General features: G+C 42.9%; 1 protein-coding gene across 10 annotated transcripts in view; it reads right to left on the bottom strand.

Moving 5' to 3' along the window:
• The window catches only part of TPK1 (thiamin pyrophosphokinase 1), a 217,401-nt gene extending 194,215 nt beyond the window's left edge, over positions 1 to 23,186 (bottom strand). For 7 of the 10 annotated variants that reach the window (XR_014503866.1, XR_014503867.1, XM_083407136.1 and 4 more), the window contains exons 1-2: positions 23,039 to 23,166; positions 19,052 to 19,117 (exon numbers count right to left, since the gene is read on the bottom strand). Coding sequence is in view for 8 of the 10 variants with exons in the window: in XM_083407136.1 (XP_083263262.1) it covers positions 19,052 to 19,094 (43 nt within the window). In the remaining 2 variants the exon portion in view is untranslated. Of the gene's footprint in view, positions 1 to 19,051; positions 19,118 to 23,038 lie in introns of all 10 variants that reach the window. The other 3 variants (XM_083407142.1, XM_083407143.1, XM_083407135.1) reach the window with 2 other exon arrangements.
• Between the last annotated feature and the right edge of the window lie 1,212 nt (positions 23,187 to 24,398).

The raw sequence follows: 24,398 nt of genomic DNA, 5'->3' as shown, positions 1-24,398 counted from the left end.
CTGCGCATGCAAATCCCTTTGAGCCAGATATTTTGCAGGTCATGATTAAGTAATCTTTATCATGATGTATAGGATGTGGGTGGCACTGTGGTCTAAACCACTGAGCCTCTTGGGCTTGCCGATCAGAAGGTCGGTGGTTCGAATCCCCACAACAGGTGAGCTCCTTTTGCTTTGTCCCAGCTCCTGCCAACCTAGCAGTTCGAAAGCACGCCAGTGCAAGTAGATAAATAGGTACTGCTGTGGCGGGACGCTAAACGGCGTTTCCGTGCGCTGCTCTGCTTTCGGTGTTCCGCTGTGCCAGAAGCGGCTTAGTCATGCTGGTCACATGACCCGGAAAAACTGTCTGCAGACAAACACCGGCTCCCTCGGCCTGTAAAGCGAGTTGAGCGCTGCAACCCCAGAGTCATTTGCAACTGGACTTAACTGTCAGGGGTCCTTTCCCTTTCCCTTTTATCATGATGTATAGCCAGGATCCAAAGAGTTATACAGTGGTGCCCCGCAAGACGAATGCCTCGCAAGACGGAAAACCCGCTAGACGAAAGGGTTTTCCGTTTTGGAGGTGCTTCGCAGGACAAATTTCTCTATGGGCTTGCTTCGCAAGATGAAAATGTCTTGCGATTCCTGGGGGTTTTTTTCCGCTCCCCACCCCCTTTTTCTAAGGCACTAAGCTGCTAATAGCCTTTTAGCAGCTAATCCGCTAATCCCTTAAGCCTTTAATAGCCGCTAATAGCCGCTAAACCGCTAATGGGCTTGCTTCGCAAGACGAAAAAACCGCTAGACGAAGAGACTCGCGGAACGGATTCTTTTCGTCTTGCGAGGCACCACTGTACATCTAGTTCCACATGGACAAAAGCTTTAAGGGCTTATGTTTCTCAGGAATCAAACTCTTAATGCCAGACGGCAAACAATTCTCTGAAACTGGACTTTTGCTATGTCATGGAAGCTCAAAATCCCAGGTACTTGTGTATGTCTTAACTCAGCTCGTTGGATCCTGCTGCCTCTGTCAGCTATTCTGGTGCCATAGGTTAGGATAAGAAAATAAACAGTGGTCTTTGGACTGGAAAGAGGAGACTGTGAGTGTATGTGATGATGCATGAGAAATGAGATGCATGCAGCTGAACATTAGTTATAAAGATTATAACAAGAAATAACAGTTGCACAAGTGCTTCCAAAGCAAAGTTTCCACTCCCACAGGCAACTTCGTGTTTCCAGCAATCTAGGAGGAGCTGAAGATGTCTTTTGCAGGCAGCACTTCCCAGTGACTTTAAAACAATCTCCCATAGGGGGTGATTTTCCTCCAACATCCTTTGTTTACTATCTCTGTTGCTTCTAGCTAGCTCCTTGATAGTTGCCAGAGAAGATGATAGCAGCTCTAGCACACGCTAATGGATAACCAAAAAACAACATTATCTGCTTCCTGGCACAGTTTCCAACTCATCAGGATTCCTATGTTTTTGTTGAAAAATATTATGTTATTTACAGTTCTCTGAGAAATAAAGTTTGAGAATGAACGAAAACAACACCACACAGGGAGGCACTTTGCAGTTCCCACAATAACCTTGTACATGAAAAATAAAGGCCGTGAGTGAAACGCTCCAATATGCAGATGTGCTTGGTTTAAGAGTGGAGCTTCCTTTTTCTATTCTGCAAGGTGAAGGAATCACTCTTGGCATAAAATTAAAGCCTCCATGAATTCATGGGCAGCAAAATGGCAAATGCAATTCAATGTGCACAAGTGTAAAGGGATGCATGTTGGAGCAAAATAAGTAAATTTCATGTGTGCATTCATGGAGTCTGAATTAGAGGTGATGGACCAGAAGCAGGACCTTGAGGTCATAGCAGATAGCTGGATGCAGATGTCAACCCAGCATGCAGCAGCTGCAAAAAAGGCAAAATCCATGGTAGGGATCATAGAATTGGAAGGGAGCCTGAGGATCATCTAGTCCAACCCCTGAATTGCAGGAATATTCAGCTGTGCCATACAGGGATCGAACCTTCAACCTTGGCATTATCAGCACCATGCTCTAGCCAACTTCATAAGAAAACAATTTTTAAATAAAACTGCCAATATCAAAATGCCATTATACAAATCTATGGTGCAAACACATTCGGAGTACTGTGTGCAGTTCTGGTAGAGTTGGGGAAAGTTCAGAAAAGGGCCACCAAAACGATCCCGGGGTGGAGCGACTTCCCTATGAAGAAAGGCTGCAGCGTTGGGGACTTCTTCATTTAGAGAAAAGGAAAGTAAGGGATGACATGACAGAAGTCTATAAAATTATGAATGGCACGGAGGAAGTGACTACAGAAGTTTTCTCCTCTCTAGAGGGGGGAATACTAGAACCTGTGGACATCCCATGAGGCAGAATGTTGGGAGATTGAGGACAGATCAAAGAAAGGAGTTCTTCACACAGCACCTAGTTAAACTATGGCCTTTGCTCTCTAAGGAGGCAGTGAGGGCCACCAGCTTGGCTGGCTTTAAAAGAGGACTGGGCAAATTCATGGAGGAGAAAAGGGCCCTCAACGGCTATGTGCCACAAGGCCTCTGCTCTGCCTCAACGGCTGGAGGCAGCAATATTTCTGAATACCAGCTGCTGGAGAAACTACGGGACAGTTCCAAATCCCCAGACTTTAAGTGAGGACCACAGAGAGAGTCCAAAGTTAACAAAAGTGACCACTTCTTTCCATGTGAAAGGAACAATAATGAATGATGCCCTTCACTAGGTTTTTGAAAATTCAAAGTCAGAAGCTGATTAAGACAACAATTCTAACCTAATTTATCTGGAAGTAAGCCCAATGAATTCAGTGGGACTTACTTCTGAGTAGACAGGGTTAGGATTACAGCCTTGATGCCTATTAGTTATCTTTAGCAACAAGCAAGCAAAAGATGAAAGTCACTCCCAGCAAAAGCTCCTGCAAGCAACTGGCGGAAATCCACATGGTGGTTCTTTTTCAACAGATTCCACTGCTATCCCTACTTCACAAAATGGCAGCAGCTGGCAGAAAAGGGTGGGATAGAAATGCAATCAATCACCAATTGGTGATTACTTTCTACTGGTCTTTATCTTTAGAAATTGCTAATTTTGGTGGCCATGGAGTTTTCCTTGCAGCAAGGAGTTGCATAGCTCAGCTTTCCTCAAGCTAAGTATTTTTCTGGAAATACTGTGACTCAGCCTCCCCATTTTAAGTAGAATTTGCTGATCCAAAGACTGCAAGTGGAGCTTTTTTCTTTTGCATTTCTGTCTTCCCACCCACACAGCTCTCAAAGTATTATTATCCATTTCCTGTAATTTCTTCTCCTATTCTCTTATCATGCTCAACTGCCCAAACTGCCAGTTTCTTTCATTTCTCCTCCCTGGTCCTTTTATATTCACTGCTTCCTCCTCTAACAGTTTTCCTCTATTATCCCCTTCCCCTCTATTCCCAATTTATTGGTAGTGATGATAATAAATATTAACCTTCTATCTTTCTTTCCAATTTCCTTCAAAGCTTCCTTCAGAGGAAGAGCACCTTCCCTCCTTCCTTCCACTTCCAAATTTTCCCATCTCCTGGCCACCTTGATACAGCAGCCAATGAGCTGTTGGTGTTGACACTGGTCCAACCAAAGTGTTGTGGCATGGCCAGGGGGCAGGGCAGGCAAGTGAGGGTGCACCAGGTAGACGATGGCACTGAGGCCCACCTAAAAGTGGAAAACGTAGGTCTTAAAGGGACTCAAAAGGTCATGATTACTGCACTCAGACCTAATTCAAAATTAATGCTCATATCTTCTAATGCACTGCATTTTGCTTTTCTATCAAAAATGCCTTTGGTTATACAACAGATGCTGCTTTTATAAACAACCTAGTAGTGTGACCATATTTACTTAGCTCATCTGTAACCTTCATAGAATCATAGAATCATAGAGTTGGAAGAGACCACAAGGGTCATCGAGTCCAACCCCCTGCCAAGCAGGAAACACCATCAGAGCACTCCTGACATATGGTTGTCAAGCCTCTGCTTAAAGACCTCCAAAGAAGGAGACTCCACCACACTCCTTGGCAGCAAATTCCACTGTCGAACAGCTCTTACTGTCAGGAAGTTCTTCCTAATGTTTAGGTGGAATCTTCTTTCTTGTAGTTTGGATCCATTGCTCCGTGTCCGCTTCTCTGGAGCAGCAGAAAACAACCTTTCTCCCTCCTCTATGTGACATCCTTTTATATATTTGAACATGGCTATCATATCACCCCTTAACCTCCTCTTCTCCAGGCTAAACATGCCCAGCTCCCTTAGCCGTTCCTCATAAGGCATCGTTTCCAGGCCTTTGACCATTTTGGTTGCCCTCCTCTGGACACGTTCCAGTTTGTCAATGTCCTTCTTGAACTGTGGTGCCCAGAACTGGACAAAGTACTCCACAGTACCTTCATTCAAAGAGAATGAAATCCATTATTTCTAAGTGGTGAAGATGAATCCTATGTGGGGTTTTTTGAATACCCATTAAAACAGACTTTATCAAATTTAAATCCAAAATCTTATCTTAATACTTCACTGACCTGGAATTCACCTATCTATCAGATCTGAAGTCTACACTGTCTAGAACCAGGGACCTCAGAGAAATGTAGCCACCCAAAGTCACTGTATAACCCCAAGCTTTAACGTGATTGGGGGGGGGGGCTTATCTTTATCAACTTTTCTATTGAGGAAACCTACTGCAGAAGAATTTTGTATATAGAGGAGATTGGTTAATTGGTTTTTACGGTTGTTCCTCCTTGCTTACTGGCAAAGGGTTAAACTCTTTGGTTTGCTTTGTTGTCTTGATTTGCTGCTTGTGCTTGGGGGATAAGAGACCAGGACGTGGAAGGATCTATAGCTGAGCCAGCTGAAGGCTGAGAAGCTGCCAGCAGTAGTGCAGCGGAAGGTTAACTACATATGCCAGGTAGGGCTAGGCTGTACCTGGTTTTCAACACTGTGATATATCAGCAACTAAATACCACAATATGCTGAACGTCAATAAATTGGAGTATCGCTCAGCCCTAATGCTGGCCCCCATCTATTGGCCTATCTCACCTTGGAGGTGATGTAACATCCCTCACACCATCTCAATAACGGCTTCTGAAACAGGTTGAGGTATTCAGATATCAGGCCAGTCAGCATGTCGCCTCTAAGCGTCTAAGGCAGAGGTTCTCAACCTGTGGGTCCCCAGATGTTGTTGGACTACAACTCCCATCACTGCTAGCTAGCAAGGCCAGAGCTCAGGGATGATGGGAGTTGTGTCCAACAACATCTGGGGACCCACAGGTTGAGAACTGTTGGTCTAAGGGAATGTTTCTCAAACTTGGGTCCTCAGCTGTTGTTGAACTACTACAACTCCCACCATCCCTAGGTAGCAGGACCAGTGATGAGGGATGATGGGAGTTGTAGTGGGAGCCAAGAACAGCTGGAGACCCAAGTTTAATAAATACTGGTCTAAGTCTCTCTTTGGCATTGGCCCTCCCTGCCAGGGAGAGTGCTGCATACTCCATTATTGTTCCCTGGAGCTCTTGATAACTGAATGAGGAAGCATTTTATCCTGCTTATGCTATGTTATTCTGCTTAAAGATTGCTCCACTGCTTTGTATTCTGAATTAAGCCTGCTACTTAAGCAAAATCTTTGGAAATTTTGTTTTTTTATTAACACTTTCAGAGCAACAATATAACATACTCCTTTAATGTGTCTGTATAAACAGTCTCTTGAGGCTTTAATTTTCTTTTTAAAAGATCCCTTAGAAAGAACAATCCTTAAATTGGAACTTTTCCTGAACCTTCTCGTTCATTAACATACACAGATCCACATATTCACTGAGAAGGAACCACTTTTCATTGCCTTCTTTTGCATTGTCGCAGTGCCAGAGAGAGTGAAAATAAAAGCAACTTTAAAGCAAAACACTGAGAAGGGAGTCAGGGGCCACAGCAAATGAAAACATTCCAGTTTAGCACCCAATAAGCATTCCTTGGTTGACCGCAAGTGAGAGATACAGCTTTATCTCAATGTTTTGTGGTCATTTAGAAGGGTGTTGCATGTGGCCAACGGAAGGATATTTTCAATTCTGCTACAAACAATAAGGGAACAATCCAGGCCACCCGCTGCACGTAGCAATGAGCATGTATAGTGTGGCGTGAGCAGGAGTCGCTGGAGGAAGTGGTCATTGGCAGGAACTTCCACATGTGTGGTGATGCTTCTCAAAGGGGAAAAAAAGGTGTGCCGAGGCTCTGGAACACCTCCGTGCCTTGATTCTGCCTGCCTAAGACATTATCATATCCATACCTTGCATGAAGGTCACAGGGCAGCCCTGGACCAGCCACTATACCTGAGCCCAATCCGTCTTGGGGGGGAGTTCTGTAGGGTGGGACACCCTAGAGGAAGGGTAGGATGAAAATTTAATTAAGTGGATAATTCCACATATCCCACAGCAAAGATTCTAGAGGTGCAAAATTGGAAATAAATCCAAATATGAATGAACTGGATATTACAGGAGAAAAACGACTCAGAGCTTTTTGGCTTACTTCAAAAAAAGCCTGACAAACTTTCTTTGAGATTTAAGCAAATATTAGCTGGCAGAACAGGTCAAAAAAGGTGGATGGAGTAATTGAGTACAGTTTAAGAACATGAGCAGTTTGTTCTTGCTGATAAATTAGACAGCTGTTCTGAATTACATTTCATGCTGTTTTTGCACAACAGCTAATTTCCTGCTGGTAGTTCTAAAGTGACTTGGAAGTGTATGCAATTAACTCCACCACCTTTTCTTTATCCTTCAATAAAAGCATCAATTGTATTTGCTTACGGTGAATTTGCAGGGCTTTCTTCCTTCTCCTTCTCTTCCTAAAACTTTAGAATACATGTATTAGATGTCTAATGTGGGCTTCATAATTCAGAAGCCATATTTTGACATCTGAATTATTATAAAAGCCAACAACAATGCTGGCACTCCTGTAAAACTTGATTGAACTAATGGAGCCTTTCAATTCATGAAATAGTTTTTCTCTATTCCCCACCACTACCGCACAGCATCACACACACATTTGTGTGAGTAGGAATGCATGTCGAGCAGTTCATGTGTATAACAACTAGCCAATGTGTATATTCACCTGGCCTCATGGAGAATGTGCACATAATCCTTCCAGAAATAACTGCTCATATTTCCCAATCAATATACATAATCTCCATTAGGCCTTTTGGGAATGTGAATACCTTGACAATTTTGTACGTTCTCTAGCCAATATGGACATTCTTCAGTCAGTATGTATTGTCTCCACAAAACATGACTTCTTTTCTATTTCTGGTTCAAAAGTGTGCAATCTGCGCCCCCTGGACTGCTTCTGCCCCACTACCCAATCTTCCATGACCCACAACACACCCTCCTGCTGATCAGTCAAGGCAGGAGGAAAGAGGACCTCCAGATAAAATTAACTGTTTCTGCAGTTCAGACTCCTTTTCCTTATCCTCAGCTGTTCGCCCGCCCGCTGAGCAAAACAAGGCAGACTTGCAGGGAGAGGAAGGTTTGAAACCCTCCCCCTGCCCTGGCCCTTGCTACTAAGCTTAGGAAAAAAGCTTTTGTTTTCAAATTGACATTTATCCACAAGCCTGTTTCTGCATCCTCTCTAGCTCTCCCAAGACCACACCAGGAATACGCAATGCAAAAAGACTAGCAGGTTGCAGCAATGTAGCTCAAACCACACCAAATATAAAAAAAGAAAGCAAAATAATTCCAGGGCAGATTTTCTAAATGTTCAGAAAATTGCTAGTTTATTTTTTAAAGCCGGAGAGAGGCTTAAGAAGCAAAAAGTTTCCAGCTATGCTGTACATGCAAAAAGCCGTCCCATAAGAACATCAGAAATAGTTCAATGTCCTGGTGATCGCAAAGGAAGAAAAAGTGGGGGGAGAGGAAGGAAGGGGCTCTTCCAGAAAGTGGAGGGAAGAGTGGAGCCAACTTCCTCTCAACCTCGTTTTACTGCTTGAGAGGAAGTGGCTTCCTTGTGACACAATCGTGCTCAGTTTGGGTCTGACTGTGTCACTGCCCTGCTGCCAACAACCAAAACTCTGACAAGAGCCCTACAGATCTCAGGTTTATGGGGGACAATACAGTGCAGCAAGGAAGTTAACACACAAGCATTTGGCACACTATGCAGCTCTGGTCTGGGGACCACACTTCCTGTTGTCCCACCACAACCAGCTCCCTCCGCATGGTTCCCACATGAATCTTTGTGGTCCCTCAACTTGTAAAGGTATTAACTTCCAAGCCTTTGCATTAAAAAGGTGTTATTGACTTCAATAGGATGTGAGTTGCACCCTGTCTCTTTCTTTAAATCATTCCCCGTGAATTATTTGAACCAATTAAAAAGAAAATTGAACTTTCTACTTGGTTCTGCCAAGCCATTAAAGGCCAGTATATATGCATGTTAGAAATTATTTCTGATGTATAAAACATAAGTTTCAGATCTTTGAGAACAAGAAGTGCCTGTTCGGAATACATTTTCTTGTATTATAACTCAAAAGTTATTGTGCTACATTTTGTTCTCCTCATTATCACTTAATCAAAATGCTAAAATACCATTCCAGGGGCATGCTCTCAGCACCATTACAAGCAAGGAAACCAAAGGGGAGATTTGGTTATTCATGCCTAAGGCTGAATTTTGCCCCATATTTTTAACCATTTTCCCCAATAGAGATCTGATTTATATTTTTAAGCAAGTGTTGCTAACTTTTGTAGTTCTATCACTATTCTTGATATGGGGCATTTCTGAATTATTTGTTTACTGAACGCTGGTTGGTCTCTTCTGATCTACATCACCTTCACCAGAAATATATTTTCCATATCATAGTGAAATACACACACAATAAATGCACCCACAATAGTTACGCAATGGATTCTACAGTTTCCTAATTACCTGGCAGAGGGCTACTTTATAGATGGTGTGTTTCACTTCATGGAGAATATTTGTTACTTCTGTACCATCTAGAGGTGTAACAACTTCACTTTGTACATCTAATTAGCCTACATTTGGGGTTTACATTTCAGAATCCCTGTTGCTTTTGAGACATTTCTTTCCAAGCTTCAGATTTCACAAAGACAAGCCCCCTGAATTGGTTTCTTAATGCCAGGCCATTTTGACTGACATGTTCTGCCTGATCACTGGAACCAGGTCTGGACTTATTTCTTCAGGCAGAATTCTTGGGGCATAGTTTTGGCACCAATGGAAGTTTTCCTCCCAAAGCAAATCTACTTGTGAAAGAAAGAAAGAAAGAAAGAAAGAAAGAAAGAAAGAAAGAAAGAAAGAAAGAAAGATTGTTATATGAAAGAAGCAAACACACACACCTAATGTCCACATCTAGCTTGGGTCTAGATCCTGACAGCTTGCCCCTGACAATATGGGAAACCAGAAGAAAGGATGTCTCTCTCACACACACCACTTTCTAAATATCCTACATCCTACTCACGTTCCAGGTAAATCCTTCATTAAGCAATGCTCCAAACAGTAACTAACCTAGAGACCACATAGCTCCACACTCTGTTGTTAATTCTCTTGTGATGCATATTTAATATAAGCTTTTTGTGGATCCAGACCATCGTGGTGACATAGGCAGCTATGAATACATTTTCATTTTCATTTAGCTATGCGGATGTTCAGTAAACAAGTGTCACTGGCTCTCTCCAGTGAGAAATGTGTGAGATGCAAAGTGAACAACACCCTGCCTATTTTTACGAAATCTTGAAATGAGAGGTGTCTATTTATTTTATACATATGTGTATTAAAATTGGTGTTTAAATCTTTGGCAGTATTTATAGCACACACACAAAAGCTTTGAATATTCAAAGCTCAGGAATTACATGGATACATTACAGGGAATGAAAATTAAACCATTCTTCCCCACATCACATTTCACTCTTTCCAAAAAGATTTGCTTTCTTTGTTTCTATATTTATTTCAGCTCTTTTGAACAACTGAAAAGACAGCTGCTAACACATGCATGGGTTCAGCAAAAAGGCTCATCCGTTTCCTTTGCTTATAACTCCATTCCTTCCATTCTATAGAAACTTCTGTGAAAGGAATCCAAAGCTGTTTGCAAAAAGTGAAAGCATAGATCAGGCATTTGGAAAGTGGAAAGTGTTTAGTACACTCTGCGTTCAGTGCTTCTGAAGCATTGAGCACAAGGCTTCCCATGTGCCCATGACCAACCCAACCGCTGAGCACTAAAGCACCTTTCTCTGGTGCTGCAGCCCTGACAGGCTTCAGGGGACCCTGTGGCTGCTATTGAATTAAAAAGAAAGAAAGTGTAAGGTCACAGATCTCTTCCCATCATTTTCATAATTTCTATGGGTCATAACCTCCTCTGTTTCCCTTGGATCAAATGAAAAAGACACATCAGAATACTGGTGACACTTTTCACCAAATCTCTGGACAGCCTCACGTGGTGATTGAATGTGGAGGTCACACATCATGGGAGACAAGGCAGAATCCTGCGTCACTCCCCATGCCAAAGGTCAAAGGTTAGAACTAGGGCTCCAACAAATAGCCCTGCTTGGGAGTCCAAAGAGACTCTGGCACAAAGCAGCTGGAGGCCGTGAGCTGGTCCTGAGGCCTTGGAAGCATCTCAGAGATTCAGATGGATGTTTCTTGCTTTCTCTTCTGCCCACTTTGATATCTTTTTAAAAATCTCCCATAAGTGTCTCCAAGTTTTCTATAAATGGAAAATGCTAGCTGAGAAAAGTGGAGAGAGGCAAACAGTGGTGGCGGCGGCAGGGGGTGCAGCTCTGTGACTGACAGCTCTAGCTTCCAATCAGGTAAATGGTTTTACCAGAACTATCCTTCTTTACCTAATGTCAAAATGCCTTTGAAAGGACTTGGAAGGGATGTAGAAAGAGTTTAAACTGCTCTTTGCTAATCAATTCTATTTTGTGGAGCTAGTGGTTGGTTGTGCACTTACTGCCTTCCTTTCTTTTCTCCTTTCTTTATTTCTGATTTCTTGTACACACACACACACACACCTTATTTAATCTGGCTTTTGTCCATAGCCATCTCAAATATAATCTGTTTTGCTAGTTATTAGGTAAGTCACTTTTCTTCACCCCCACCCTACCATGACCTGACCTTAGTTTCATTCGCATTAATGTTTCACTTATTTGCAGTGATTATGTGTATGTGTGCAATCAGACAGCATCTCTCCAACTCTCTGTTCTTTGCTATGTGACAACACACACACACTGCTGTAAGCACGTACCAAGCAGTACATTAGTGAATACTTCCATACATTTCCATGAAGTATTACACACTCTATCAAGAATGAAATGGGAGCAGGGTAAATACAACAACAACAACAACAACAACAATAATAATAATTTATTATTTATACCCCGCCCATCTGGCTGAGTATCCCCAGCCACTCTGGGTGGCTCCCAATTAAGTGTTAAAAACAGTACAGCATTACATATTAAAAACTTCCCTGAACAGGGCTACCTTAAGATGTCTCCTGAATGTCAGGTAGTTGTTTATCTCTTTGACATCTGATGGGAGGGCGTTCCACAGGGTGGGCGCCACTACCAAGAAGGCCCTCTGCCTGGTTCCCTGTAGCCTCACTTCTCGCAATGAGGGAACTGCCAGAAGGCCCTCGGAGCTGGACCTCAGTGTCCGGGCAGAACGATGGAGGTGGAGATGCTCCTTCAGGTATACTGGACTGAGGCCGTTTAGGGCTTTAAAGGTCAGCACCAACACTTTGAATTGTGCTTGGAAACGTACTGGGAGCCAATGCAGATCTGGGAGCCAATATAGCATTCCAATGCAGCTTCTAGGAGAACATGCTACAGACAGCAAGAGAAGTCAAATCAATTCTGACCCACCCAACCCTTTGCCTCTTCACCACAGGTAAAAGCAGAGGGTCACACCTCTTTGTCTGAAATTTGGCAGGCTTCCTTTCCTCAGAAGTGGCTACTGTGCCTACAAAATTCACCCAATTCTGCCCCAAAATTAAAATGCCATAGGCATTTGTTGATTTTTCCACTATAGTTAGTAGAGAAGTAAAGCAAAGCTTCAAAAAATGCACCAAAGGAAGTCTCTACGTCAGATCTGAAGTGAAGCAAAATATCAATGTGAAGTGCCAAGGCAACCTGCTATCCAAGGCAACAAGGCTGGTTCAAAGGCAATCTCCTTTTTTGTTTTCTGGCACGGCTGTTCTGGGTCTCCCCTTCAGAAAGCATGGAAGCTATCAAAGCACGGTGCCTGCCAATCTCACCCCTGGCTGACAGTACTAGAAGCCCCTGAGAAATTCAAAAGCGAGGGGTTTTTAAAATGATTGCATGGTGCCTCCTTCTCCAGTTCAATCTAGAAAATGGAGGTGCCCCCCCCCCATAAGCACTAGAACCAAGGGGTCTCCCAGTGAATATGATTTGCAGGAGACTGAAAAACAATTGAAAGCATTTCTTCACACAATGCATGCTATCGAAATGGGCAACTAACAACCTAGCAGTTTGAAAGCACGTCAAAGTGCAAGTAGATAAATAGGTACCACTCTGGCGGGAAGGTAAACGGCGTTTCCGTGTGCTGCTCTGGCTTCACCAGAAGCGGCTTAGTCATGCCGGCCACATGACCCGGAAAAACTGTCTGTGGACAAACGTTGGCTCCCTCGGCCAATAAAGCGAGATGAGCACCGCAACCCCAGAGTCGTCTACGACTGGAACTAATGGTCAGGGGTACCTTTACCAATTAAGAACACTGCTGCTTTAAAGTGTCACACATTAATGCAGCATAAACCGCTTGGTGATAACCCTTTTCAAAGGGGAAGAAAAGTGAAAAAGCTCAAGAGCTGTCAGATGAAAATTAAAGGATTCCTCTATACTTTTGAAGGCTTCTGGACTGTGTAAGTGCTATTTTCATTTTGCCTTCATAGACTAGCTTAGGTTTGAAAAACATTTCTCACTACCAAAAGATGAGACTATTTTTTAAATTGTGATATATGTTCTTCAATTCAGATGGCAAGAACTGAAAATCTTTTTGCTTCTCCCTCATGGCCAGTACAAGAACATAGGGTGACCCAGTGGTTTGATTTGCAGTAGCTCAGTTGTGCAGGCATGATACAATGTCAGCATGGATATCTACACTAATGTGCCATCAATGCTCATTGGCACCCACAGAGCCCTGCTTATGCGCAGTATGATGGTGGGGCTATGAGCCAACACTTGCTCTGTGTCTGTGCACCATGAGGTTTTAAGAACCAAGAGGAATCCAAAGGATGAAGCCTTTGGCAACATCTGTTTGCTGTTCTAGGAAAAATCATTTCTTTTGTAAATTTAATTCAGAAAAGGCCCTAAAATACTTACAAAGATGTAAATGCTGAAATATCTAATTTCCCTGAAAAACACGTCTGTTACTGAATCAGACAACCAGAATATATTAATATTAAAAATAATTATTTTCGCATTTCCAATATTTCTCTACTGCATTTTTTAAAAACTGTCTATTAATTCTGCAAACATTTTCCCCAAAACCAATTTCCAGCTTTGTAGAGATGTTAAAAAAGATAATCAACTGATAATACTTATTTTATTAAGTCTCCTCTGAAGCTTAATTCTTAACAGAAAAACCCAATGCAGCTATAAAAATGCTAATTAGGAAAGTTTTGGAAAAAACGCTGCAGACTAAATACAACTCCATGCACAGGAAATTAATTCTGCAGATGATGTGGAAAAGATGGCATATAAAGTTAACGAGATATTACTTAAGGCAAGAGAAACAATTAGGCTATTAACAGTGGAGATAAACTAAACATTTGCCATCAAATATAATGAAACTAATTAAAAGTGAAATGAAAAATAAGACATGAATATGAAAACAAATTCAAGCACAATAAAAGGCAAAACATCTACAGGACCAAAAGCAGGATACTGCAGACTGGGAACACGAAGCCATCGGCCGAGAAGATCTGCTACGCAAACAATGAAATTCCTGAGATTGTCCTCCCTGTTTTCAGAAGAATGACCACAAGAATAGCTTTATGAATTCCTTCCATAATGTATAGATGATCTCAGCCACTGCTGAAGAATTCGGCCAGGGATTTTGTTCAGAGTTTTAAAAAAAGGTTGTACAAGTACAAGGGATCTGCTTATTGAGAACACTTGAACCCTGTCATTCACGAACAGAAGGAACATCGAGATAGGGCAGCTTCCTGGGCCATTTTGTTCTTGTGCTTGGTGACTAAAAGTCACATGTGCACGATCCATAAAATGATGTGCTTTGAATTCAGGAATAGATTCCTGCGTGCAAATGAATAACTTCCTTGGAGAAAGCACATGCTACAAATGTGATCACTGATAATGCTTTTTTTGAAAAATCGACTTACAGACTTAACAGAGAAAAGAATTGTGAAGTTGATGTTCAGTTTCCATGTGTGTATGGTAACAATTTTACAGTGCGACCTCTCCTTAGACCAAAGTAGGGCAAGAGCCTTCACTGAAAATCAGTGGGGCATCAAGTCAGTCATCACTAATTTTTTACTTTGTTTCTACGGGTGGGACTAACCCTCAGGATTCAGTCCTATGCCTCTCTCCCCTTTTATCCCAAGTATGTATTTCTTGAGGACTCAACATTCAATTTAGATACAGAGGGGGCTGAGAAGCTAGTCCATTAAGGCAGAGAAACACCTGTTAGCTCAGGTGCAGGGCTGGAGAGGTCCTATAAGGAGCAACTGTAATGGAGACTGAAAGTGGCAAAAATTAGCAGGTGAAAGAATGAGGAAGGGGAGGGTCATGGATAGAGGTGAGAGGCAGTGAAAGGCAGGCAAATGTTCCAACTCAACACCATGTTGCTCCATGTAAGATAAGGCTCCTCATTTAGTAGCACCCATTCACTAAGCTCTAAACGGATTAGTTTCATTTCTCAAGAAAGTGGTTTTTGACAATGGGTATACACATGTAGACTCAGTATTCAGTAAAAAGGGTAGACTCTATTTTCACATAATCACTTTTCAGAGTAAAATTATGCTTTTAAACCCCCCGATTATTTGATAAAAGCAGAACAGTTCTTTGGGGGAGGAAATGAAACTTACGGCAACGTTGGAGACACTATCAAGTTTTCAGAAAATGGGGAAGAATCAAAGAACCTAATGTGTTCCCGATCAAATTTTTATGCCTACTAGCTGAGAAGATGAATTAGCTTAGCTGCACTCATTTCCCCAAGGAAGCCCTATTTGTGTTCCTTAGCCATGGCTGGGTATTATTTCTGAATATCTAAACTCTGGCTAGGGATGGGCTACAAATCTAGGTGCAGACACTTTATGCTGTACTACAACGCACAGGCTGAACACATTATACCAGTAATTAACTAGTTATATGTAAACTAGTAATGCAGATAGCTATTTTCCTAGTCACCTACGAGATCACTTCCAAGTGACTATGCAGAGAAACATTACACATTATGGGGTTTTGTTAGGTTGAGACCCCAAACTGAGTTACAGACCAACTTACAGTGTGTTGCATGAGGCACACAATTATTACCTTCTTTTGCCTTTTTTAAAAAAATGCTTTTTGCAAAGAGCAGGATAAAGAAAGGCGGGAGAGAGACAGAGAGGGAGAAACAGAACGGCACACAATGGAAAAGTGGGTTCCATGTGGCAGGTTGGAGTGAAAGTGATGCCTTGTCAAAAGACTGGTGATGACTGCTCCAAAATATATGAACATTTTGGGAGACATAATGCAGAATCTAGTAAGCATCAGGCCCACCGCATGTTCACAGTTAAGTTTTTCAGAGAAGAGTGTACAGTACTGAGATTTTCTTAAACACCCCAACATTCTACAGAATTCAGACAAGGGCATTGTAAAGTTGGTATTATTCTCACTATTTCTGAAGTGAGAACTACACACAGACACACAGCTGAAACGTCTAATAGGGAAGAGAAATGCATCCTTGCATTATTCACCATGCAAGTTGACTATAATGTAATCAAAAGGTTTTGCTATTAACTTTAACTAGGTCACCTTTGCACCTTTGTTATTTAAGGGACTTTGCCTGAGAGGTGTTAAACATGCAGGGCACTTAAGGGTTGCAGTGTGAATGAAGGCCCTGCTCATTTCCACAGGATCACTCTCTGAGTACATGGCTGGCTGTCTCAAATTTGGTCTTCAGTGTTGCTTCAATCACTGCAAACCACTTTTGAGAATGTCAGGGTGTTCCCCCCCCCCCCCCCTTTTAATCTATCAAGAGTTGTACAACCACCAATAACACAAAATTAACAGTATTGCAGAGATCTTTTTAAATGTCACAGAAGCTCACTCGTATTGATATTCTGAACTTAATAACACTAGTGCTGTAACGCTCTGCATCAAACTACTTGAAGCACTTTCATAAGGCAATAAAGCAAGGAATTTGTTTTCACCCCAAAGCTATGTCAGTGACTCTGTATAACTCTATTTAGAACAATTTCCATAAAGAACAGGGAAGGGGGGGTGGGGGGAGGAGAGAAGAAGTTCCTTGGTGCTCAGTCTAGGTGCTAAAGTTGTTTTCATCTCAATGCCCATACATAAGGAAAGGGAGATACGAGAAGGGAGCTCAGCTTCAAGTATAACCTGCAATATGGGATCCACCTTATACTAGTCATTCTCTTCCTTTTCCTTTTCTGTCCGCTGCTGGTTTTCTTAATACTTTTTCTCATTTTGTCTCTTGTATCTCTCCCCTCCGCCCTCTATTTCTCTCTGTGTGTCTTTGAAGGAGAAACACACACACACACACACACACACACACACACACAGAGGAAATGATGGTGGTACTACAGATGCAATCCACCTTCGGTCTGGACAGAGCCCAGTTTTAGACCACATCTGACATGGGCCACATAGATAATTCTAAATCTGGCCCACGGACCTCTGGATTCTTCAATACTTATTAGATGCGAATTCAAGAGTATGTGATATGCAAGACAGAACTCTTGGTGGGGTTTAAGAGGTCATTTTCTTCTGGTTGAAATAAGGCAGGGAACATTGTCTGCTACCTATCCGTCCTTTACTATACCATTTGCAAATTGTGAACCATCCCTTCTGGCGCAGCATAACGACTAGAAGGATGGCCTAAGCAGTCGTCTGTTCAGTGTCAACTCAACCACCAAGTAAACCAGCGATTGTAAAGACTGCAATCTAGAAAGGTTTATGGGGTGCAACTGCAAATCACCCCAAAGCTTGGCTCCATTAATTATTCAGTTCTGCAACCTGCATTACAAAATACAGTTTTGTGCAAAATCCTTAAAAACAACTGGATGTCAGATTATTTTAATGGCATTTATAACTGGCAGTTCAACACTGACAAACAAAAAGCAAAATCCCCTACTTCCCTTCAGGTCCTGCAAATGCAGCTTGTGCTGCCACCCACACCACCTTTTTGCAAACAGGCAAAAATACATAGTTTTCTCATAAAATAAAGATACATCAATCGCTGTTTTAATTCACTGCTCAGTCCCCAAAAGTGCAAATAGTGAGTGTTACCCCTACCCAAAATCAAAGCAAATGAATTATAAGAACTGGCATGGGTTAACAAAAAAGGGGCAGAAGTAGAAATCCCATCAAAACCTGGATTGAGACAGCCATCTCTTTACAGCAGCAGTCGGAAACCTCTGATTCATGAGCAAAATTTGGCCCACCAGGCCTCCACATTGGCGAGTGCCAGTTCCTGGCTGCCATTCATCTCACAGGCAAAAGTACTAAGTGTCCTGGGTCTATTTCATCAAAAGCTTCTGCCCACAGCACACAGCAGTAACACTGGTGCGGTTAGTATCTTCAACCAAGATCAGGAAGATGGAGGTTCAAACCCACACTTTGTCAGAAAGCTCACTGGGTGACCTTCAGCTTATTCTTCTTGTTTAAATTTGTATATCGCCCTTCATCCATAGATCTCAGGGTGGTTCACAGCATAAAAATACAAGAGAAAAATGCAAAATACATAATAAAAACAAAAACAAAGCAATAATCCCCTCCCCCCTCTCGCATTGGCACACAAGAGGCTGTCAGGGATGGAGACCTTTCTCTCTGGCAAATCAGGCCACCCCACGTATTCCACAACCCCCTACTTTTGTTATTTGTGGCACACGTGCTACTGATTGGCCATCTATTAGTTGCTTCATTACAAGCAATAGAAAGAATGTAGCTAATTATGTCAAAAATAATTTGACATTAAGAGCTTTTAGGGGCTGCAATTCCTTCAGGATGACAGCCTGTAAGCACCAAGCAAGCTATAAACTGAAATGAGTAAGTTTAATTAATTCAGACATGCACAACAAACATGTGGTACAGATTAAAGACCCATGAATGAAGTTCCAGCTACCTGAAATGCACAGGTAGGTGAAATAGCTGCACTTAAATGAAGTGTGTTATTGCCTCTATAAAAGAAAGTAGCAGAGACGGGCCAACAACTTGGAAAATAAAATAAATTGTTTTAAATGCTTTTCAGTTAAAGACCCAAAGCATTACAATGGGATGCTCAGAGCGTCTATGTTCATTTAACTCATGTTGAATCTAGTGGGGAAAAGTCTAACCATCTTGAAATAACATCACCCCAATTAAAAATTTTAAATAAGAGCAATGATTTTTATGAGTTGGGTAATTCAGCCATTTGGATAGGCTCACTCTGATCTCAAAGCAGCTCTTAAACTTTAATATCATGGAGCGAAAGACAAATCACAGAATGGGGAATAAATGACTGTTTTCTCCTGAAGTTGAGAAGAATCATTATAGTTATCCCATATTCCCTTGTAATGGCTATGGGAGCATGAACACGGCTTCTGAAAGACAGTCTACCCAGCCATTTCTACCCAGGCAAATCAAAATTGTTAAGGTCTACTCCCAAACCATTTGCACAGCCTCCCATTGTAACTGCATTATAACTGCAAATAACTAAAATGAAACACTGATTCTACCAGATTCTGCATTTGTGGTAGGGCTGCAAGGCTGAGTTTTTTCAAATATTACGTAACAACGCCCATCACTAAAGCAGCCTTTTAATGTGGTGCATTCAGGATGCATGTCAATAAAAACACTCTTAAAAGAAATGTAAGCAGCAGATACAATACCAGTGGGAAGCAGGCATTCCAGTGGAGTAAACACAGGATCCATAGCTGCTTATTAATGTTGTAAAACTAAAGCAAAACAGAAAAGCGTGTTAAAAACCACAGTTCGTGAACCTCACTTATTAATTCAATATTTTAATTATAGTTAAACTATACCCTAAGCATAATATTCATTAGAAAATGAACAGGGTAAAAAAGCTCAGTTCAGAAATAGCCACAAATTTGCAGGCACACACAAATATTGATTTTAAAATAAATACATTTAAAGCTGATTTACACAGAACCATGGACCATTACATATAGCAGGTGGCAGGAAGCCCATTCCAGTGTGAAGAGATTAATCTATAAGTACATTTGGCATCAGCCAGATTGATAGATAGTGTGACACACAGTTCAAGGGATTGGAAAATCTGAGTTCTGGAGGAGCAGGGAAGCAGCGAAATGAACGAGCCAAGCTTGAGAGGGTTCAATTTTTAATTGGTAAATATTGATTTTTATAGAAGTAACTTGCCACCTGAAAGCAAAACTGAATAATAAGCAAAATAATAAAGGTTGCATGAGCAATGTATTTACAGCTCTGTTAAAACAGAGTACGTTACAGAAGCAGATGTGATTTTTGTAGAGGAGACATTTGCTGGGTTAGGAACCATGCCATGAATGGAGGTGGGCACTCAGCACAGCTTGCTGTTGGTGTGCATCTCCACTGGCAGTCTAGGGGCACAGGTGGTACACAGCCCTGCGCACACCAGTTCCCAGACAGTTGAATTTCTGGGCCCAATTTAAGGCAGGGAACATAGCTCAGTGGCAGAGCAGGTGTTCTGCAGGCAGAAGGTCCCAGGAGAGCCATTCCCAGGCTGATTAGACAATGCTAGGCTAGGTGAAAAAGAGAGTCTGAGCTGGCTGGGAAAAGCGGGACCTAATCTGCACCATCCTTTAGCCATGTAATATAGGAACATAGATTGAATGCTAATGCTCAGCTCTGGGATATGTGCAATAAAGAAAAGAATACAAAAGGCCCTTAGTTGCTAACTACTAAACTTATTTATTAAAATTATTGATTGAGTAAAAGCCCCACTTTATTTATTATTTCATGGATAATTATGTTTTGGGGGACTTTTTAAATGCCACGAGTCCAGTGGCTAGGGTACAAATAGCAGTTAATTAATTAATTAATTAATTAAGCACATTAATAAGTTCTAGGTTTAAAATAAAAATGTATTTTTAATCTACTAGACAACATGGATTCTGACTGATTGACTCAGATAGTAAATGAGACTGACTGAAATGAAGATGACTACAATCTTTTTTATAGTCATAGAAACAAAACTGTATTCATCTTTCTGCATCAATCCAACAAAGATGCCCAAGGCTCCCAGCTCCTCCTATTTGTTTTAAATTTAGGTTTAAAACACTCTTTGGGACGCATTTGGGGTGATGGCCTGCTTTTTCTTTTTGTCTCTTTTCTGGGTTGTGTGTAGGTGCTTCTCCTGTTGTTGCTGTTGTTGTGTGTGGCTTGGCGGGGTGGGGGTGGGGCTGAGTATACCAGTTTTACTTCTGTTAAATTGGTATTTTCTAATGTCCCTGACAGCTTCTTAGATTTCCAAATGTGCTCCTGGTCCCTAAAAAGTTTGGGGACCCTTGGTCTATAAGATCTTAATTTCTACTGTCGTCTGCTCTGGTCAAATAGGTTTCTAAAGCGTTACAATTTTTTTGAACAGATACAGCAGTGATAGGAGGGTGCAGACCTTATGCTCCTTGGGACAATAAACCAACTGCTGTATTTATCCAACCTCAAAGATGTGCACAAGGCAGTAGAATTACAGCGGACGCTCAGGTTGCGAACGTGATCTGTGCGGGATGCACGTACCCGCAGCAGCGTGTCTGCGCATATGTGGCTTGTGATTCGGTGCTTCTGCGCATGCGCAAAGCACAATTTAGCGTTTCTGCGCATGCGCGACAGCCGAAACCCGGAAGTAACCCGTTCTGGTACTTCTGGGTTTCGGTGGTCCACAACCCAAAAAGACGAAACCTGAAGCGTCTGTAACCCGAGGTATGACTGTATATGGCTATCACAGTTCTGAAAACAAGACCAGCAGAGTTGACATGCTGTAACTTGTAAAATATCAGCATGTCCACCAACAAACAACTGGTCTCTCCAACACTGCAACTGGGACAAATGCATGACGCCAGGGATACTTTGGATGCAACAAGGTCCAGCGCCCTAAAGCAAAACAGCTGGACTGAATTTTAGCATTTTAACTGTGAACACAAGGGAATGTGTGAAGAGAAGATGTGGGCAGGGAGCACTCAATACCGAAAAAATGTGGGTGGGGGGCTTGTCCATAACAGAATACACAATGCAGAATACAACATGCCGGCAGCTAGAAGCCCAACAGTGACATCTGCCCAAGTGATTCCTCAAACTGCCAAGCCAACTCCAGAGCTAAAAGATAAGTATGTGAGCATGGTGGGGAACAATGGGGGAGGGGGGGAGAAGAGCATGAAAAGAGCTTTGGAAAAGCAAAATCAGCTGCAGGCCCAGAGCTTTATAGGACCCCACACCCGCCAAAAGCGACCTCCCCACCCCCTGCCATGTTATCTCAGCCCTTCTCCAAGAAGTTCAGCACGGCCCCTATCCATTGTAACATCAAAGCAACCTTGCTGTTGTTTGGTAATTTGTTTTTCATATTACATTGTTTGTTTGTTTTATTGTTTATAGAAATATTTATGTACTGCTGCATCATAAAAATATATCACTGCGGTTTGCAACAATATAAATACACAAAACCGAATCAATGGTTGTAACCTACCCTGGGACTCTGTAGCAAAGCCCAGGTAATAAATTCAAAGGCTGTCCAGTGAACCACATGACTGGATGAAGATTTGAACCTGAATCTCCCCAGTCTTAGTCTAGAGCGGGAGGGGGAAGAGAGATACAGGTACAGATGCCACTTTATTAACACAGCTTGTTTGGCTATTGTTGTTGTTGTTTAATGCAACTCCCTCCAAGGGTCAAGCCACTTCTTGCACAGGGGAACCTTTGTTCTTAAACCTCAGTTCTCAACTAGGAGGTTGGCTCTCCTGATTTTTTTTGTTCGTGTTTTGCTGTTCCTGAACTTCCCGTGGGGGCTAACAGCTTTTAGGAGATGGGGAGGCACAACTCCTCCTTTAGAATCCTGAATCCTTCCTTAAAGGAGCCAGGACTTATCCCTAAGATTAAATAAATAAATAAGATGATGATGATGATGATGATGATGACAAACGGGCTGCCCATTATTCTGTTCAGAATTCAATGCAGTCTCTTAAACAACTGTCCTTAGCCCCTGTACATCTGCAAAGATCATGTACTTCTTTGCAAAGTTCTCTCTTCTGCAAGAGTGAGCACTGAAGCAGGATACTTCCTTTTCCCCTCCCTCTTCCACCTCTCTGTGTGGACATTAAGACATGTCGGGATGGGAGGGTGCGTAGGGAGTGTGAAGGAGTGTGTGTGAGTCCCTGTCAAGGAAGAATCATAGAGTTAGAAGAATCAGGGAAGAATTGTAGAGTTGGAAGGGACCCCAAGGGTCATCTAGTCCAACCCCTTCAACGCAGGAATCTCAGCTAAAGAAGGCGGGGTATAAGTTAATAATAATAATATTTTCACTAGTCAAGGAAGTAGATGCAGAGACCACGCCGGACCAGGAGGCAGCGATCCGCGGCCACCAGCTTGGATGCCTCCAAAAGAGGATGAGAGGAGAGGGCTGCCAGCCACGAGGGAGGCCACCCTCTGCCTCCCCCGGAGGAGCCGGCGCGGGAACAGGATCCCCTGGGGGCCAAAGGCAGGACCGAGAAAAGAGACTCCAAGAGGAGCTGCAACTTGCAAAAAGCAGGAGCCAGGCAGTGGGCTGCTCACTATTGTCTGTTCCCTTTAAGAAAGTGGGGGGGGGGGGATCTGATTAACACAACCAGGAAGGGCCGGAGGAGAGTCTTTCTGCCGGGGGGGGGGGGTACCTGGTGCTGCTGCCCAGAGACACCCGCTCGCTCTCGCTCTCGCTTTCTCGCTGCCGCCGCTCTCCCTTTGGCACCTGGAGGGTCCAGGACCGGCTCGCCAGGGGAGACGCGCCGAGGGACGATCGCACCGATCGCCACAGGAATCTATGGCTCGGCGCTCGACTTCTGAGCAGCCGCTAGAGTCTATCTTGTTGGACTACAACTCCCATCATCCCTGAGCTCCGGCCTGGCTAGCTGGGGTGGGTGGGACTTGTAGTTCAACAACATGCCGCAGGTGGAGAAAGGCTGCAGCAACTCGAAGGCGTAGCGGGAAAAGAGAGGAGGATTGTTTTGCCTGCAAGCAAAGAGTTGCGTTGCCTTTTGCATTGCAGCAACAGAGGGGAGAGCCGTGCAGGCGAGAAAGGCAGCCTCTGCTCCACGGAAACGCCGCGAAACCAAAGCCAAATGCGGCAGCAAGCTCTGCAAGAGGAGAATGGCAGCTCCTGCCTTCCCGGCTGCTCCTCTGCCTCTGGACCTCGAGAGAAGGGGAGGGAGAGGGCGCTTTGCAAGCGCCGTGAGCGGGCCGAGCCCTGCCTCTGCCAAGCCGCGGCTCTGAAAGGCGCCGCCCAGAGGAGGCGAGAGGCTTCCTGCGCCCTCCCGCCGCCCGTTCTCAGAAACATCATACATCTTAAGGGTGTTGGGAAGTCATGTGCACTAAAAGTGGTTTGTGGATGTGGCCCTGCTCTCAGTGTGCACTAAAAAGCGGCTAGCAGAGGGAATTAAAACAACTGGTGCCCAGGCTTGGAAAAGCAGATTTATAAAATTGTAGAGTTGGAAGGGATCCCAAGGGTCATCTAGTCCAATCCCATCTGCGGTTCCCTCGCTGCAAGAAGTCAAGTTACATACAGGCCCCAGGCAGAGGGCCTTCTCAGTAGTGGCACCCACTCTCCCATCAGATGTCAAAGAAATAAACAACTACCTGACATTTAGAAGACATCTGGAGGCAGCCCTGTTTAGGGAAGCCTTTAATGTTTGACGACTATTGTATTTTAATATTTTGTTGGAAGCTGCCCAGAATGGCTGGGGAAACCCAGCCAGATGGGCGGGGCATAAATAATAAATTATTATTATTATTATTATTATTATTATTATTTTATGCCTCTGGGAAATCTTTCTGATGCACTGGTGTATTGGAAAGGGCTTGAGAATATATTTTATCTTATTATTTCCCTTTCTCCTCCCCTTCACTTCTCAGAGATCAGTGAAAAGTGTTGGAGAGATCAGACCTCCCCCTCCAGTCCACTTTAAATTCTTTAATTAAAGAAAATCCATGGAGTGTTTTTTATTATTATTGTAAATTGAGTCATATACTACAAGCCTT

Source organism: Podarcis tiliguerta, assembly GCF_965153285.1.
Source record: "Podarcis tiliguerta genome assembly, chromosome: 12".
NCBI lineage: Eukaryota > Metazoa > Chordata > Lepidosauria > Squamata > Lacertidae > Podarcis > Podarcis tiliguerta.
This window is presented reverse-complemented; position numbering and strand designations above follow the sequence as displayed.